This window comes from Lissotriton vulgaris, chromosome 3_1 (genome assembly GCF_964263255.1).
Source record: "Lissotriton vulgaris chromosome 3_1, aLisVul1.2, whole genome shotgun sequence".
Classification (NCBI taxonomy): domain Eukaryota; kingdom Metazoa; phylum Chordata; class Amphibia; order Caudata; family Salamandridae; genus Lissotriton; species Lissotriton vulgaris.
In genome coordinates, this window is record NC_141689.1 from 37,167,687 (window position 1) to 37,183,444 (window position 15,758).

A 15,758-nucleotide genomic window follows, 5' to 3' on the forward strand; every position below is an offset into this window, starting at 1 on the left:
CTAAACCATGCATTCTGGATTAATACATTGTATTAATATGTGCTCCTCCCCAGGACGACATCTCTAGGATGTTCCTGTCTGCTCGAACTTTTGCTCGAACCTTTTCTAGGGACCATTTATTAGTTGAACTGCCTATTGTATCTCTGTATTACATAAAAGTCATTTCATTTCCTATTCATACCTCTCACAGTAAGATGCAGTAGAAGTAGCTATGTCTACATGTATCTGGTTGTTATTGCTAGTTCAACCCTTTGACGCCACTTCTCATATGTGTGTGGCTTTTCTGTTTAAAACCCTGTAAAAGATGGTGATTTGAAGATTTGCTTAGAGTTTGCCTTTTTAATTGTTCAGACTCTACGCTAGTCTGTCATTTGATTCATATTTGAGTATTTTCTGGCTTTCTTTTGAAGGCAGACTCCCTAAAGCTGTCTGTCTTTGCTATTTAATAAAAAGATTCCTTGAATTAACATCTCACTCCGTTTTGATGATTGATAGCTCAGTGACCTAAATAGCCATGTAGGTATTCAGATATAGTCCTAATTATTAAGCAGCACACTCTGCATTGCATTCCATTTCTGCTTGCTACATTAGTGTTTTAAAATAATTCTCCAAGGACACATACTTCCAAATTGATACTCACACCATCATGACTCAGCATCACCCCCTTGGGTGGACCAGTTGTCCCTGAGGTGTAGACCAGAGTGCAGCATTGATTGACCCTCTGGGAGGCGATGACGTCATCGAGTTCAGAATCAGGAACTTCAGATCCCAGCTGCATGAACTCCGCCCACTGCAGACAGAAAGAGTCATTGTATCAGAAAAGATAAAGCCATATGCCACCACTGCTGTTGAGAATCCAAAGACAAACTTTGAACAGGATACTCAGAGGGATATGAGGCAAGAGTTCAAGTTATCAGCTTGATAGCTGTCTCAAGAGAGAGTAATACAGAAGGTACTCACTAGAATAAAATATAACACAGAGTGAGAAATCAAAGGGAAAGCACGGACCAAAACACTGACCATGGGGCTGCTGGACAGAGACAAAACCAAAGAGAGGAGTTGGCCTAACGGCTAGGGTGCTTGACCTCGGACCTGGAGAACCGGGTTCAAGTCTCGGTAATGACGCCAAAACATCCTGTGATTCTGGTCAAATCACTTAATCTCCCCTTGCCTAAAAAAGATGAATGTGTGTCCTCATGTAACGTAACTGGTGCTATTTAAAGCGCTCTGATACCTGATTCGGGTCAAGTTTGCGCTATACAAAACTCTGCAAAAAAAAAAAGAAGAACAAATATACAAATGACTGGGCTCTTATTGTGCACTGGTGGGGTAGCCCCCAGCAAATGTCCTGGATTTGGGCCAACAATTGGCATGATCTTGAGCCTGAAACTTTACTTTGGTTACTACTAGGTGAGCCTCTATTCTCAGAGGGTCACCAAACACAAACTTCATTGCAAGATGACCACCAACCATGAACACAATTTTAATATGACCAGCCTCTTCCTGTGAGGTAATTTCCTTTTCTGAGTCAAGCCCATTCCATTCAGGTGCGTCATGGTCAGGGGCCAGCCAATTCCCATCATGTGGTCCAAATCTGGGCCCAGTCCCTTGCTGTCATCTGGTTCCTGTTCTCAGAACACACGGTTCCTCTCAGTTGGATGATGTTTTGTCACTACACTGATCCTCAACCTGCTCAAAAGGACCCACATCACCCAGCCCCTGAGAAACTTCCACTGGCTCCTCATCTAGAAAAGATGCCAATTCAAACTCCTGACACATACCGACAAAGCCCTCCATCAACCATTGCCTGATCTTCCACCAACGATCCAGAAACCTTCGCTCTGCTTCGATCACCCAAAATTACGCATCCACCGTACCCCCAGTGGAGGATACTCCTTCTACCGCCTCGCCACCAAGTCCTGCAACACCCTCCCCCTCCGAACATAGGGCTTACTGACAGACTTTAGGAAGAAACTCAAAACCTGGCTCTTCGACTGAAACCAGCATCCGAGTGTAGTACTCACATCGCAGAAGTGCTAACAGCAATAGACACCATAAATCCCTGAATGGGAAGGATAATCTTCCTGGATGACTTAATAAACCTCTAGGAAAGAGAAGACTACCATTCCCAAGGGTATACACTTGACCTCAGAGTTGCACAAGAGTCAGAAGTAAAGATTCTCTTCCAAACCACCCCACCAATAGTTTACAAATGGCGGGCTGCGGCTCGCAGCATTCGTTATGTGATATACACATTCATCCAATTTCCACGCAGGGGCAATGAGCCCTGAAAACTCTGAAAAGGAAGGACTCCCAGACCAGGATCAGAGGCAATATGGAAGCTGTAGAGGCTTCATACTGGTAAGCTTCTATGCTCAAAATCATTACCTGACTTTACCATTAACGATCAGCTCATGTTTACACTACAATGCACTGATAGAATCAGGGAACTATAATTCCAACTTGATATCTGAGATGTGTTAGAGTCACCTAAAAATGGATTTACAGTTATACTACTCTAAAAAACATATCTAATTTTTTGTGCTTGGCATGTGTCGCAAGGAATGATAACTAACCTGTAACATAGTAATATGTCTTCCAACAATTTCACTTTACAACCGAACCATAATTGTGTCACATACTGAAATATGATGCTTTAACCTTTGTGGCAATCACAAACATTATCCAGTACCAACACCTGAGCTGAGGTGGTACCTGATTCGCAAAGGATAGCTTCTCCGTAGGGAAACCTTCCCCTGTGGAAATCGACTCCACAGGGGAAGAGCAGATATGCTGACTGTATGCTCTCCCAATGTCCTCCTAGCATATCAAGACATGTGGTGGACATGGGTGCTTTAAAAGCATATTCTTATTCTTTCATGCAAACTCAGTGCTAGAGACCTTCTGACCCTCAGCAAGCCCCATCCCTGCACTTACAGTGATTGGCTGCAAAATGTGGCCTACCTCATTAATATTCATGAGGCAGAAGGTTTTACAATCATCTGCAAATAAACATTTTGACTGGCACAGGTCACATCACAAAATACTAGACTGATCACAAAAAATCAGTACACAGTTTGCGCCCATTATTTGTGGCCTCAGCTCTTTGCATTCCTGCCCTCCATCCTACCGGGAGATGTCCTTGTATCCCCCAAGACCAGACCAGCCCTGGTCATCCACCAGTACAGATCATCAGCAATGAAATATCACATTGCAAAGCACCCAGTACCAGCGCTGATCCTTCCTTTGTGTACTCAGGGACCCAGAAGTACTTCTGTAATGCACTGTCATGCCAAGGGAAGCAGTACCTTTAGGCTCCTCAATGAGCTCGCCTCTACTGTAAATACTAAAGACTTTCCTAACAATGACAACAAAGTTAAACATATTCCAACAAAACTCCACTGCACATCAATCTGAAGGCAGCTCCTTAGCTCAAGGCTGGGTTTGTACCTGAATGATATCTGGAGAGATTGTGAATGATACATGGAGAGGGTTTTATCCGGGCAATCGAAACGTTGTGCATGTGATATGAATCAAAAGAGGTTTACATTCACACAGGCTGATTTCTTCTTTTATTTTTTCCGCAGGAATGGGAGGGAGTGCTTCATTTGGTCGCAGGTCCAGCTCGCCCTTGCTTTCTCCTGCTTTTGACTCGTTTTTTAACTGTTTTCTCCTTATTTTCCCCATTTTCTGAGTTCTTTCTCCTGCTTTTGCCTCCTTCTTTTACTGCTTTCTTCTTCCTTCCCCCTCGTTTTTGTGTGTTTTTCTTGCTTTTGTCTCGATTGTTACTGCTTTCTCCTTCCTTCCCCCCTCTTTACGAGTTCATTCTCCTTCTTTCCCGTGATGCAGCTCACAATCCCAGAGCCCTGAGACCCTCATGTTTTATTTGTCGTGCTTTATAAATCCTGATTGATTGATTGATTGATTGATTGATTTGTGTTGGAGGCCTGGCCAATCTGAATGTACAGCAATGTGTAATAGAATCCTTGAACCTATTTCTCATGGTACCGGTGCACAGCCTTGGGAGCCTACAGGGCCAGTTCAAGCATAGCCAGGGACTTCTTTCAGAAAGGTTTGACAGATTCTCAGAAAACACATAAACTAATAGTAAGTAAATACACCCAACCAACCTAAAGCATCGCAAGATATTTGACACTTCAGATGCCAGCTCCATGAAAAGAATATAAAAGTATGCCGTCGCCCTCACCCTGCCCCACGCCCCCATGAATCTTCCTTTTTTTAGCTGCTCAGCCCTCGGTTGAGGATCAAATTAATGGGATAAGCGATTGTGGATCATCGGTTGGGCTGTTGATTGATCTCTTTATCTACTGACTAATCTTCATATTAGATCAAAACCTAATCTACAGACCTAATCAACATCCTGAACATCCTAGATTTCTCAGTGTCACTATCCTCCTATTTTTGAGTGCTTTCTCCTGCTTTTGCCTCTTTTTTACTGCTTTCTCATTGCTTTCTCCCCGCTTTTGAGTGTTTTTTCCTACTTTTGTCCCAATTTTTACTGCTTTCTCCATCCCTTCTTCCCCTCTTTACGAGTGCATTCTCCTTCTAAAGAAAGTCTCCAAAGAAAGTCCCTAAAGTCTCCAAAGAAAGTTCCCAAAGTCTCTTGTCTGAAGATCACATCAGACTCAAAGTTCTTCAAGAGTCTCCATGCCAACACGCTAGACAAATCAGATATTTTGTACCTGTACGTCCTATCAAACTTGAACATTACCCCTCCCTCCCTGCACTTCTAACATCAGCAGCTCATGTCTCTTTAGTTTGACTTTGACAAGACCATCTTAGAAGTCCTCCCTTGTGCTGCCCCTGAAAACTGCTCTACTGCTAGAGCAAGGCTTGCTTCATCCATCATAAAATGGGACCACATTCTGCCCACCCTGTCTGAGATACAGTGGCGCTCCTTCGAAGAAGACTAAAGTTCAATTTAGAATATCCGGCTCACAAAGCTGTTCACCCCAACTTCCCACTCTATCTTGCTTCCACGCCTAAACAGTCAGAGGGCCCCAGAGAAACAAGAAAAGAAGACAGCTTGTTGTTCAATGTACCTGCTCTCAAAACCACACGCTCAGCGGCAAAGCTCCTGAGATGCTGCCTCACTCCAATGGAACTAACAACCAGCTGATCTAAGAGCAACACCACCCTGATTTCTTTCCACAAACACATAAAGTCTCCTCCATTCAAACTAGATCTGTCAAATATAGAATCTCTGCCACTGGCCTCCAGGATCAAATGTCTGCTGGTTGTCTCAGCTCTTTTAATAGACTCTTAAGAGACTTTAATAGACCGTCCTGATCTGATCAGAAGCGGTCGCTCCTCACACTGCTCCCAGCTCCCTGCTGATTGGTATCGTAGCGCCAGACTGCCAGATTAATACTTGCTAGCTCGCATTGCTCACGAAATGAGTAGCGCCTGACTGCTCATTATATTTGTATAATAGCGCTATACTGCGAAAGTGCGCTTTCACGATCATTGTACTGTGCTGTGCTGCCTTTGCCTAATTATATCTCTTGTGCCTGATTGTGCCGGTGCCATTGCCAATTTGATCGCGTTTTAAAGTTTGTGCCCCAATCCTCTTTTGCTTTTGGCTCGCAGCCATCCGTTTTGTTGTTTGTTGTTGTGCCTCCCTGCCCGGCTCTGCACCCCGCTCCCGCCTCCCAGGTGCTCCTCCCTCGCCCCTCCCCCCTCCACTAACCACATATGACAGATGCCTTTGCATGCAGCGTTCACGCGCAGCGGTCGCGCCCCATGTGCGCCAAAGGTGCGCCAAAGTTAAGCCCGTCTACGCCTGTCCGTGCCTGGCCCGCGCCCAGTGCCAGACCCCCTGGTCCTCGCAAAACCCACTCCACCCGCATAACGTATGACGCCGCTACCCTCTCAGCACTCAACCCCGGCCGTCTCAAAGACTGCTACCAAGCTGCCCCAGGACACACCCATGGACCCTTCGCCTGCCACTCCTGCAAGTTCGACTGCACCAAGACCCACACCAAATCCACAATCTCCAAACAGAGCTCCGACTCTAACCACCTAATGTGCATCCTGCTCAACACCCGCTCGGTCCACAGACACTCCATCGAACTCTGGAACCTACTCGACACTACATCGCTGGAAGTCGCCTTGCTTACAGAAACCTGGATGAACGCCTCATCAGCCCCCGACATCACCATAGCCATCCCGGACGGCTACAAAATCATCCAAAAGGACCGCACCAACCAAACGGGAGGAGGAATCGCCATTGTCCATAAGAACACCATCCACATCACGACCAGTACCGACGATAACCTCACATCTGCAGAACACCTTCACTTCCAGATCCACACCGACCCCAAGACCACACTCAGAGGCACCCTCATCTACAGGCCACCAGGACCCCGCACACAATTCAGCGAAGACATCGTTGACTTCATCACCCCACATGCCCTCCCCTCCGAGAACTACATTCTACTGAGAGACCTCAACTTCCACCTGGAAAAGAAAAACGACAACAACACCACCACCCTCCTGGACAACCTGGACAACCTTGGACTCGAACAACTTGTCAATACCCCCACCCACTATGCCGGACACACGCTCGACCCAATCTTCACCTCCAGCAAGCACATCTCCTTCGACAGACCACAGCTGCGTTCACTTCAACTACAAAAAAACCACGACCCTCAACCCCCCACAACCTATTCCCCGAAGAAACTGGAACAAAATTACCACCGACCACCTCTTCACTTCGCTTCACCAAAACCCTCCTGCCATATCATCGGACCCAAACCAAGCAGCCACCAACCTCACACAATGGATCACCCACAGCGCCGACGAACTAGCACCCTTGAAAAACCATCAAATTAAACAAGGTAGCAAAAAAGCCCCCTGGTTCAACGATGACCCTAAGAAATCCAAGAAGTTCTGTCGTACCCTTGAGAAAGCCTGGAGAAAAAACCCAACCACGGACAACCTGGCCACCTTCAAGAACGCCACCCGCAAACACCACCAGCTGATCCGATACACCAAGAAATCAGCATTCAAGGTTCGACTTGATAACAATGCCCAAAACAGCAAGGAACTATTCAACATCGTCAGAGAATTTACCAACCCCACCGCCGGCACCAACGACATCACTCCCTCCCAACACCTTTGCGACTCTCTATCATCATTCTTCCACAACAAAATCGTTGACATACATAACAGCTTCGAAAACCAGTCCGAAGACCTATCCACTCCACTCACCTCCGAACCAAAACCGCACTCTAACAACCTTAGCGCCTGGAACCCAATCACCACTGAAGACACCATCCGCCTGATGAACTCCATCCATTCAGGATCGCCTACCGACCCATGTCCCCACCACATTTTCAACAAAGCAGACTCCATTATCGCACCCCATCTCCGCGACGTCATCAACTGCTCCTTCAACTCCGCCACCTTCCCGGAAAGATGGAAACATGCCGAACTCAGCGCCCTTCTGAAGAAACCCACAGCAGACCCCACTGAACTTAAGAACTACCGCCCCATCTCGCTCCTCCCTTTTCCTGCTAAAGTCATTGAGAAGGCCGTCAATAATCAGCTCGCCGCCTTCCTTGAATCAATTCAATTTCAAAAGCTTTATTCGACAGCATTGTCATAAAAGCATTGACACCCTAACCTATACATCAGTAAATACTATTCTAGAATACAATCACATTTTAAAACACACATTAAATTCAAAACGCTGACGAATCATGACTAAAAGAAACGCATTTACTGCTAAAAACTCAAATTCACTAAACATGATTAATTAAATAATTAATCTACATAAGATCATGTTACATTTCCTCTAACTCCACTGGCTAAAGTGCGAGTGCGAATGATCCATGCCCATCCCAGATATTTTTCTACTGCAATTGCTAAAGGAGGGGAGCTGTTTGATTCCAAAATTCTAAGTGCTTCCTGGCACCTACGTGTCCCTAAATTCTGACACGCTGGTTTTAACCACCTCCTTCTTGGAGAAGCATAAAGAGGGCAGGCAAATAGAAAGTGCGAGATGTCCTCAACCAAGTCTTTGCAATGGTTGCATATATTAACATTACTAGGCGACCACTTTTGTGTGAAAGCGTTAAGGGGCAAACTACCAGCTCTAAATTGGAAGTACAATTTTCTGTCCATAGGTTTTGTAATAAAATTCCAGTATAGTTCACAAAATGGAGCAAATTTGATTTCCAAATATCGGGATGTTAATATGGAATGTGGGTTAGAGGTCAAAACAGATTGCAAAGTCATATCCCAGTACATTTTTTTCACAATCTCCTTTGATGGGAAGGCAGCTGGGTCAGTGTTAGTCCATAAATGGTCTAGATGGAGTTTTGTTAATAGGTTCCGGATCTCGTTGAGCCATGTTATTGTATGGAACCGGTCCTTCTTAATAATGTCAATGAGGGCGGAGGCATAATGACCTAGCTCCGGCGTTGACATTATTCGTCTCCAGAATAGTAATGGGCGCAGTCGAGCCAGTTCCTCAATCTTTTTCCTCCCCAAGTCATACAACAGGGGGATTGTTGGTGTGCTCTGTGGAACTCCAACCAGACGTCGCAGAAACTTGTTCTCAGCAGTGGACAAAATGCTCAAGTTGGCAAAACCCCACAACTCTGAACCATACAGACAGGCACATAGCACCTTCATACTATAAATCTTTAACACAGGATGGATAGGTTTGGTTAATGAAGATTTATGATTAAGTGCTAGGGCCCCTGTTAATTGATGGAACTTTAAAACTGCTGAGTCAATATGGGACTTCCATTTCATATTTCCCTGTAAGGAGATACCAAGATAAGTAAAAGCATCCACCTGTTCTAAGGCGGCCCCATTGAAAGTTATTGTGCCCCTAAATGGCTTAGCTGGATTCATACTCATTAACTTAGTCTTTGAAGTGTTTAACTCCAAGCCCCGGATCTGGCAGAAGTTCCCAAAAGCATTTATTGCCTTCTGAAGGCCACTAGGAGTTTGTGATACCAGCAACGTGTCATCAGCAAACATTAATACTGGTACGGGAGCCCCGTCAAGTATTGGGGCATCAGTAGGGGATTTCTTCAGGTAGTCCACAATGCCATTAATATATAATGAGAATAAGGTGGGAGCCAGGACGCATCCCTGTCTAACCCCACGCTCTACAGGGAAAGTAATCAGGCCCCCCACCTGATCCTAGCGTAGTTATTTTCATGCATGCGGACTAACAATGTCAGTAATTCGGGGCTGATACCAACGTCCGCGAGCACGCTCCACAATTTTTGTCGCGGGACTAAGTCGTATGCTGACTTCAAGTCAACAAATACGGCATACAATGGACCATTGATCAAGGTCACGTTTCTCCAGTATAAAGTTAGAAAGTAAAAGACCTGGTCAATAGAACTTGTTAGGGGGCGGAAACCGCCTTGGAAGGGGGGGAGAACATCCTTCTCATCAATCCAAGCTTGTAGTTTGTTTTGTATCAATCGGCCCATCAATTTTTGTGCAGAATCGATATGACTGATGGGTCTGTAATTGCTTGGGAGTGTCTTATCACCTTTTTTGAAGACTGGGATGATCTCCGCACCCTTCCATGAATTGGGTATGGAAGCTCCATGGGCGATGGAGCATACATCGGCCGGTATTCCGTCCATTCCTGGCGCTCTCCCCCCAAACACCCCATCCAACGCTATGTTTACATAACCCAGGGTAAACACTTCGCCTTTGAAAAAGACCATTGGGGGAGGTGAATAATGGCCTGGGTCCAGATTACATGCATATTGTGGCTTAAAGAAGTCTATCCATAAGTTCTTTGCAACGTTGTTTTGTGGACGCTCTGCTACCCCCCCTGTCCCATTTTACGATTGCCCAAAACTCTTTTTGCTTCTTAGCTGCACATGCTGATTTGAGGTCAAGCCAGTGATTTTCGTCCCAGAGCTTTTTCGCTTTGGTTTGTGCTTTTCTGTAGACATCCCTGGCCTTCCTCACTCCTTCTCTGTTTTGACTCCTTAGCTCAAGACTAAGTTTCTGACGTGCTCTTCTGCATGTTTGATCATACCACCCCTGTTTTGTGGGTGAATTTACCACCTTTTTTTGGCCTACTGGTTTTAGAAAGAAGCCCTGAATTTTAGAAAAAAAACTCAGAGTGTGCCTCCTCCATAAATCTGGAGAAGTTGGGTTTGGTACAATGTTCTTTCATAATGTTAATCTCAGAGACAACTAACTTCCTTAGATCTTCTAACATCTCTAGCTTCTCTATCAGTCTGCCCCCCCCTTACATGGCGTTGGTTATTTGTAGAGATAATATCCAAAGTCACTGTGCCCCTTCCCGGGCTTGGAGCTGGCACCCCCTGGTTAAATTGTATGATCAAGCATAGTGGATTATGGTCACTCTCTAATCTAGATGTGATGCTCATATCTACCAGCCTGTGCCAATCCCTCACATCCACTAGGATATAATCTATTCAACTTTTTATCAAATGTGTGGAGACCCCGTCGGTCAGACGGGGTGCGCCCATTAGCTGCTCTTAAGCCCCTTGCTAAGCACAAGCTCTTGATTTGAATTGCTACCTCAGACCATCTCTTGACCAATGGCAGGTCCAACTGGGGGATTCCCCATTTATTATCCTCTTCTAAGGACATTTCACCGTCCTCCCAGCCCAAAGGTTCGAAGGTCGTATTCATGTCTCCACCCACCAAGATAGAAAGATGAGATGGAAGGAGCTCAAGATCATTATCAAGTGCTGTTATTACCTCTGAGGTTTTTCCCCCTGCAACTCCCCTAGCATATATGTTATAGATGGCCATATCTTGGCCATTGACCCAGGTAATCGTAATTGACAGTATGTCACTATTATTGAGGGATCTTTCCTGGATATTACAATGCAAAGATTGGCGCACCCAGATAATCAATCCCCCTGATGGCCGCCCTTTGGGGTTCTGTTTTGCTGGGACATAAAAATTTAGGAAACCATGCCGATAGACTGGGTTCACTGCCCAGGTTTCCTGAAACATGATTATGTCATGGTGCTCTATGAACTCACACCATTCTGGGGAAATCATTTTGTTAGAAATTCCAGCAAGGTTCCATGATAGGAGGTTTAGACTTCTATTATCTGGTATAGCTATATCCTGGGACGGCACTACATTTTGCCTACTGAGTACTAGGCCAAAATTAGATAATAAACTGCGTGTCCTGTTACTACTGGGATTATTAGAAGTAGATTCGGGGATCCCATCTACGTTATCCGCAACTCTATACACAGAATGTACATTCGCGTGACGTTTCTCTTTGCTACCAAGCAAGACAGGCTCATTGGCCCTTTTCTCAACACTACTTGACTTGGTGTTTGTGAGGCTGGCTGAATTGTGATGAACAGCAACTTCTGTCCCATGAAGTCAGTCACACTCATTGAGATCTGATAGAGCTGAGAATCTATTTCCAAGGGACACACCCCAACTATTTTTTGGACCAATCGTATTTCCCTTTTTTGCCACAGTGTTCCATTTGGTTCTTAGGATTGTAGGATTCAAGATGTTACCTCGTCTGGCATAGAAAAAATCTAATGTTAAAGGGATAATCTCAGCGGTTCGGCGTTGGGGAGGATATATATTCAACAGAATGTTTGGCAGAACTTCCGGATCTCTAAAGTGCAGCACCACGCAATCCCCCCTGAATTTTATATGGCCACCCCCAATCCATTCCACTCTCCTTGCCTTCACTATCTCTTCTGCCAACTGATGCATACCCCCGGGTGAGAATGCCATGTTTTGAGATAACCAGTGCAGGGCCTTACTTACTAGGGAGGGTGTATTTTCTCTTTGACCAGGTTTCAAATGGGGGACATTGGCCAAGACCAACACTAAGGGGGAGGCCTCCACAATTAGCTCTACTGGGCCCTTCTCTGCCCTGGAATCTCCAATCTTGTCCCTTGGGCCTGATCCTGAGGGTGCCCCATTGTCTAGATCCTGACCCTTTCCCCCCGAATGACTAGTAATAGTTGGGAGGGAAGATACATTCTCAGATGACCCCGGCCGGGAAACTGTTGGAATCTTTTTGGTCTCTACTCTAGATACTACTTGAGTAGGGATATTTACCACCTCTTCTAATGTCTTCTGTAAAAGCCCCCCTAATCTATGCACCTCCTCTGTAAGATGGTCAATTTTTTCCAGGAGAGGTTTTGTAATGGTCTTAATCTTAGTATCTAGGATATTTACTAATTTCTTGAGCTGGTCTTCATCCAGGAGTATTTTTCCCCCATTTAGACCCCTTTCATCTTCTACATCCCTTTTGGGGGGTGGGGTATCTAGTCTTTTCTTGCTTGAGCGTAGCCCACCACGCTTGGGGTGGCCCTTGTCCCCCCCTCTAGCGCCTCTAGGTGCTGGGACCGGCACCGGGGGCTCGTCCTCTAATAACACTAACTCTTCTTCATGTGTACTCTCTGTGTCCGACTCTGCTGAGGCCACTATTAGCTGTGTTAATGTATTATTATCGTGCTGATCCTGCAAGAAAACCTCATTGCTATTATCTGGCTCGGGTGTTTCGACAGGCACGTTTTCTACCATAGACAATGACGGGGATAGGCTCAAGCCCAGTGAAGATCTTCTATCATTGTTAATTTTGGCAACCACCTGGACTAGATAGTTGTCGAGGGTGTTTACTGCTAGGGGGGTTTTTGACTTCGACATGCTACGCAAACACAGTAGATGACCTTTTCCCCAAGAGACACACTAGATAATAAACAAAAGAGAAAGTGGGACAGTGTGTCGCGCTAATGTTAGAGAACAATACTCAAAGGGTTACACAATAATAACTAATAACAACAAAGACAACTCACAGCTGGTATTTTGGGCAGCGTTCTTGGCCCAGTCCAGTCTCTGCCAGTCTCGGACTGTCGCAGACTGTCCCGCCCTTGTCCCGGGCTTCTCCCGGGCTTCTCCCGCGCGCTCCCGCGCAGCGGGGTACAGCAGTTCCTAATAACGGAAGGAGGTGGTTGGGGGCGGGGCAACCAAGGAGAGCGTCCAGGTGCAGGTAATGATCACGCAGGGACTCCTGGGAAATGGAGTCCCTGTCCTGGCGATCGCAGCCCTGCTGCTCTACTCTATGCCCTTAGTCGCCTGGTGATGTAGCCTCGGTCCAATGATCAATGCCCCAGCAAGATGAACAATGCGGGACCCGCGCATCGGGTACCGAGCCAGGTTCTGAGGATCTAAGGTTGTGGAAACGGGAAAACAGCAGCCAAATGGAACTACCCACAGCGTCTTTTAGCACAAACGGTAAGGCGTCTCCCAGCAATACAAGAGCAGGCAAGCACTTTTCACTCGGCGGTCGGGGGGCGGGGCAACCAGGGAGAGCGTCCAGGTGCAGGTAATGATCACAACAGGGACTCCTGGGAAATGGAGTCCCTGTCCTGGCGCTCGCAGCCCTGCTGCTTTACTCTATGCCCTTAGTCGCCTGGTGATGTAGCCTCGGTCCAATGATCAATGCCCCAGCAAGATGAGTGATGCGGGACCCGCGCAGCGGGTACCGCGAGGTTCTGAGGATCTAAGGTTGTGGAAACGGGAAAACAGCAGCCAAATGGAACTTTCCACAGCGTCTTTCAGCACAAACGGTAAGGCGTCTCCAAGCAATGCAAGAGCAGGCAAGCACTTTTCACTCGGCGGTCGGGGGCAGGGCAACCAGGGAGAGCGTCCAGGTGCAGGTAATGATCACGCAGGGACTCCTGGGAAATGGAGTCCCTTTCCTGGCGCTCGCAGCCCTGCTGCTCTACTCTATGCCCTTAGTCGCCTGGTGATGTAGCCTCGGTCCAATGATCAATGCCCCAGCAAGATGAGCGATGCGGGACCCGCGCAGCAGGTACTGCGAGGTTCTGAGGGTCTAGGGTTGTGGAAACGGGAAAACAGCAGCCAAATGGAACTCTCCACAGCGTCTTTCAGCACAAACGGTAAAGCGTCTCCCAGCAATGCAAGAGCAGGCAAGCACTTTTCACTCGGCGGTCGGGGGCGGGGCAACCAGGGAGCACGTCCAGGTGCAGGTAATGATCACGCAGGGACTCCTGGGAAATGGAGTCCCTGTCCTGGCGCTCGCAGCCCTGCTGCTCTACTCTATGCCCTTAGTCACCTGGTGATGTAGCCTCGGTCCAATGATCAATGCCCCAGCAAGATGAGCGATGTGGGACCCGCGCAGCGGGTACCGCGAGGTTCTGAGGATCTAAGGTTGTGGAAACGGGAAAACAGCAGCCAAATGGAACTCTCCACAACGTCTTTCAGCACAAACGGTAAGGCCTCTCCCAGCAATGCAAGAGCAGGCAAGCACTTTTCACTCGGCGGTCGGGGGGCGGGGCAACCAGGGAGAGCGTCCAGGTGCAGGTAATGATCACGCAGGGACTCCTGGGAAATGGAGTCCCTGTCCTGGCGCTCGCAGCCCTGCTGCTCTACTCTATGCCCTTAGTCGCCTGGTGATGTAGCCTCGGTCCAATGATCAATGCCCCAGCAAGATGAGCGATGCGGGACCCGCGCAGCGGGTACCGCGAGGTTCTGAGGATCTAAGGTTGTGAAAACGGGAAAACAGCAGCCAAATGGAACTCTCCACAGCGTCTTTCAGCACAAACGGTAAGGCGTCTCCCAGCAATGCAAGAGCAAGCAAGCACTTTTCACTCGGTGGTTGGGGGCGGGGCCACCAGGTAGAGCGTCCAGGTGCAGATAATGATCACGCAGGGACTCCTGGGAAATGGAGTCCCTGTCCTGGCGCTCGCAGCCCTGCTGCTCTACTCTATGCCCTTAGTCGCCTGGTGATGTAGCCTCGGTCCAATGATCAATGCCCCAGCAAGATGAGCGATGCGGGACCCGCGCAGCAGGTACCGCGAGGTTCAGAGGATCTAAGGTTGTGGAGACGGGAAAACAGCAGCCAAATGGAACTCTCCACAGCGTCTTTCAGCACAAACGGTAAGGCGTCTCCCAGCAATGCAAGAGCAGGCAAGCACTTTTCACTCGGCGGTCGGGGGCGGGGCAACCAGGGAGCACGTCCAGGTGCAGGTAATGATCACGCAGGGACTCCTGGGAAATGGAGTCCCTGTCCTGGCGCTCGCAGCCCTGCTGCTCTACTCTATGCCCTTAGTCGCCTGGTGATGTAGCCTCGGTCCAATGATCAATGCCCCAGCAAGATGAGCGATGCGGGACCCGCGCAGCGGGTACCGCGAGGTTCTGAGGATCTAAGGTTGTGGAAACGGGAAAACAACAGCCAAATGGAACTCTCCACCGCGTCTTTCAGCAAAAACGGTAAGGCGTCTCCCAGCAATGCAAGAGCAGGCAAGCACTTTTCACTCGGCGGTGGGGGGCGGGGCAACAAGGGAGAGCGTCCAGGTGCAGGTAATGATCACGCAGGGACTCCTGGGAAATGGAGTCCCTGTCCTGGCGCTCGCAGCCCTGCTGCTCTACTCTATGCCCTTAGTCGCCTAGTGATGTAGCCTCGGTCCAATGATCAATGCCCCAGCAAGATGAGCGATGCGGGACCCGCGCAGCGGGTACCGCGAGGTTCTGAGGATCTAAGGTTGTGGAAACGGGAAAACAGCAGCCAAATGGAACTCTCCACAGCTTCTTTCAGCACAAACGGTAAGGCGTCTCCCCTTGAATCCAACAGATCCCTCGACCCATCTCAGTCTGGCTTCCGAGCCAAACACAGCACCGAGACCGCCCTCATCGCAGCAACAGACGACATTCGAACTCTACTGGACAACGGAGAAACAGCCGCCCTCATCCTACTTGACCTCTCCGCA

The 15,758-nt window shown here is 47.8% G+C and overlaps 1 protein-coding gene across 1 annotated transcript in view; it reads right to left on the bottom strand.

Moving 5' to 3' along the window:
* Positions 1-595: 595 nt before the first annotated feature.
* The window catches only part of LOC147725882 (long-chain-fatty-acid--CoA ligase ACSBG2-like), a 194,013-nt gene continuing 178,850 nt past the window's right edge, over positions 596-15,758 (bottom strand). Inside the window, exon 6 of the mRNA XM_086963382.1 lies at positions 596-790. Within this exon, the coding sequence (XP_086819508.1) occupies positions 596-790 (195 nt within the window). The remainder of the gene's footprint in view (positions 791-15,758) is intronic.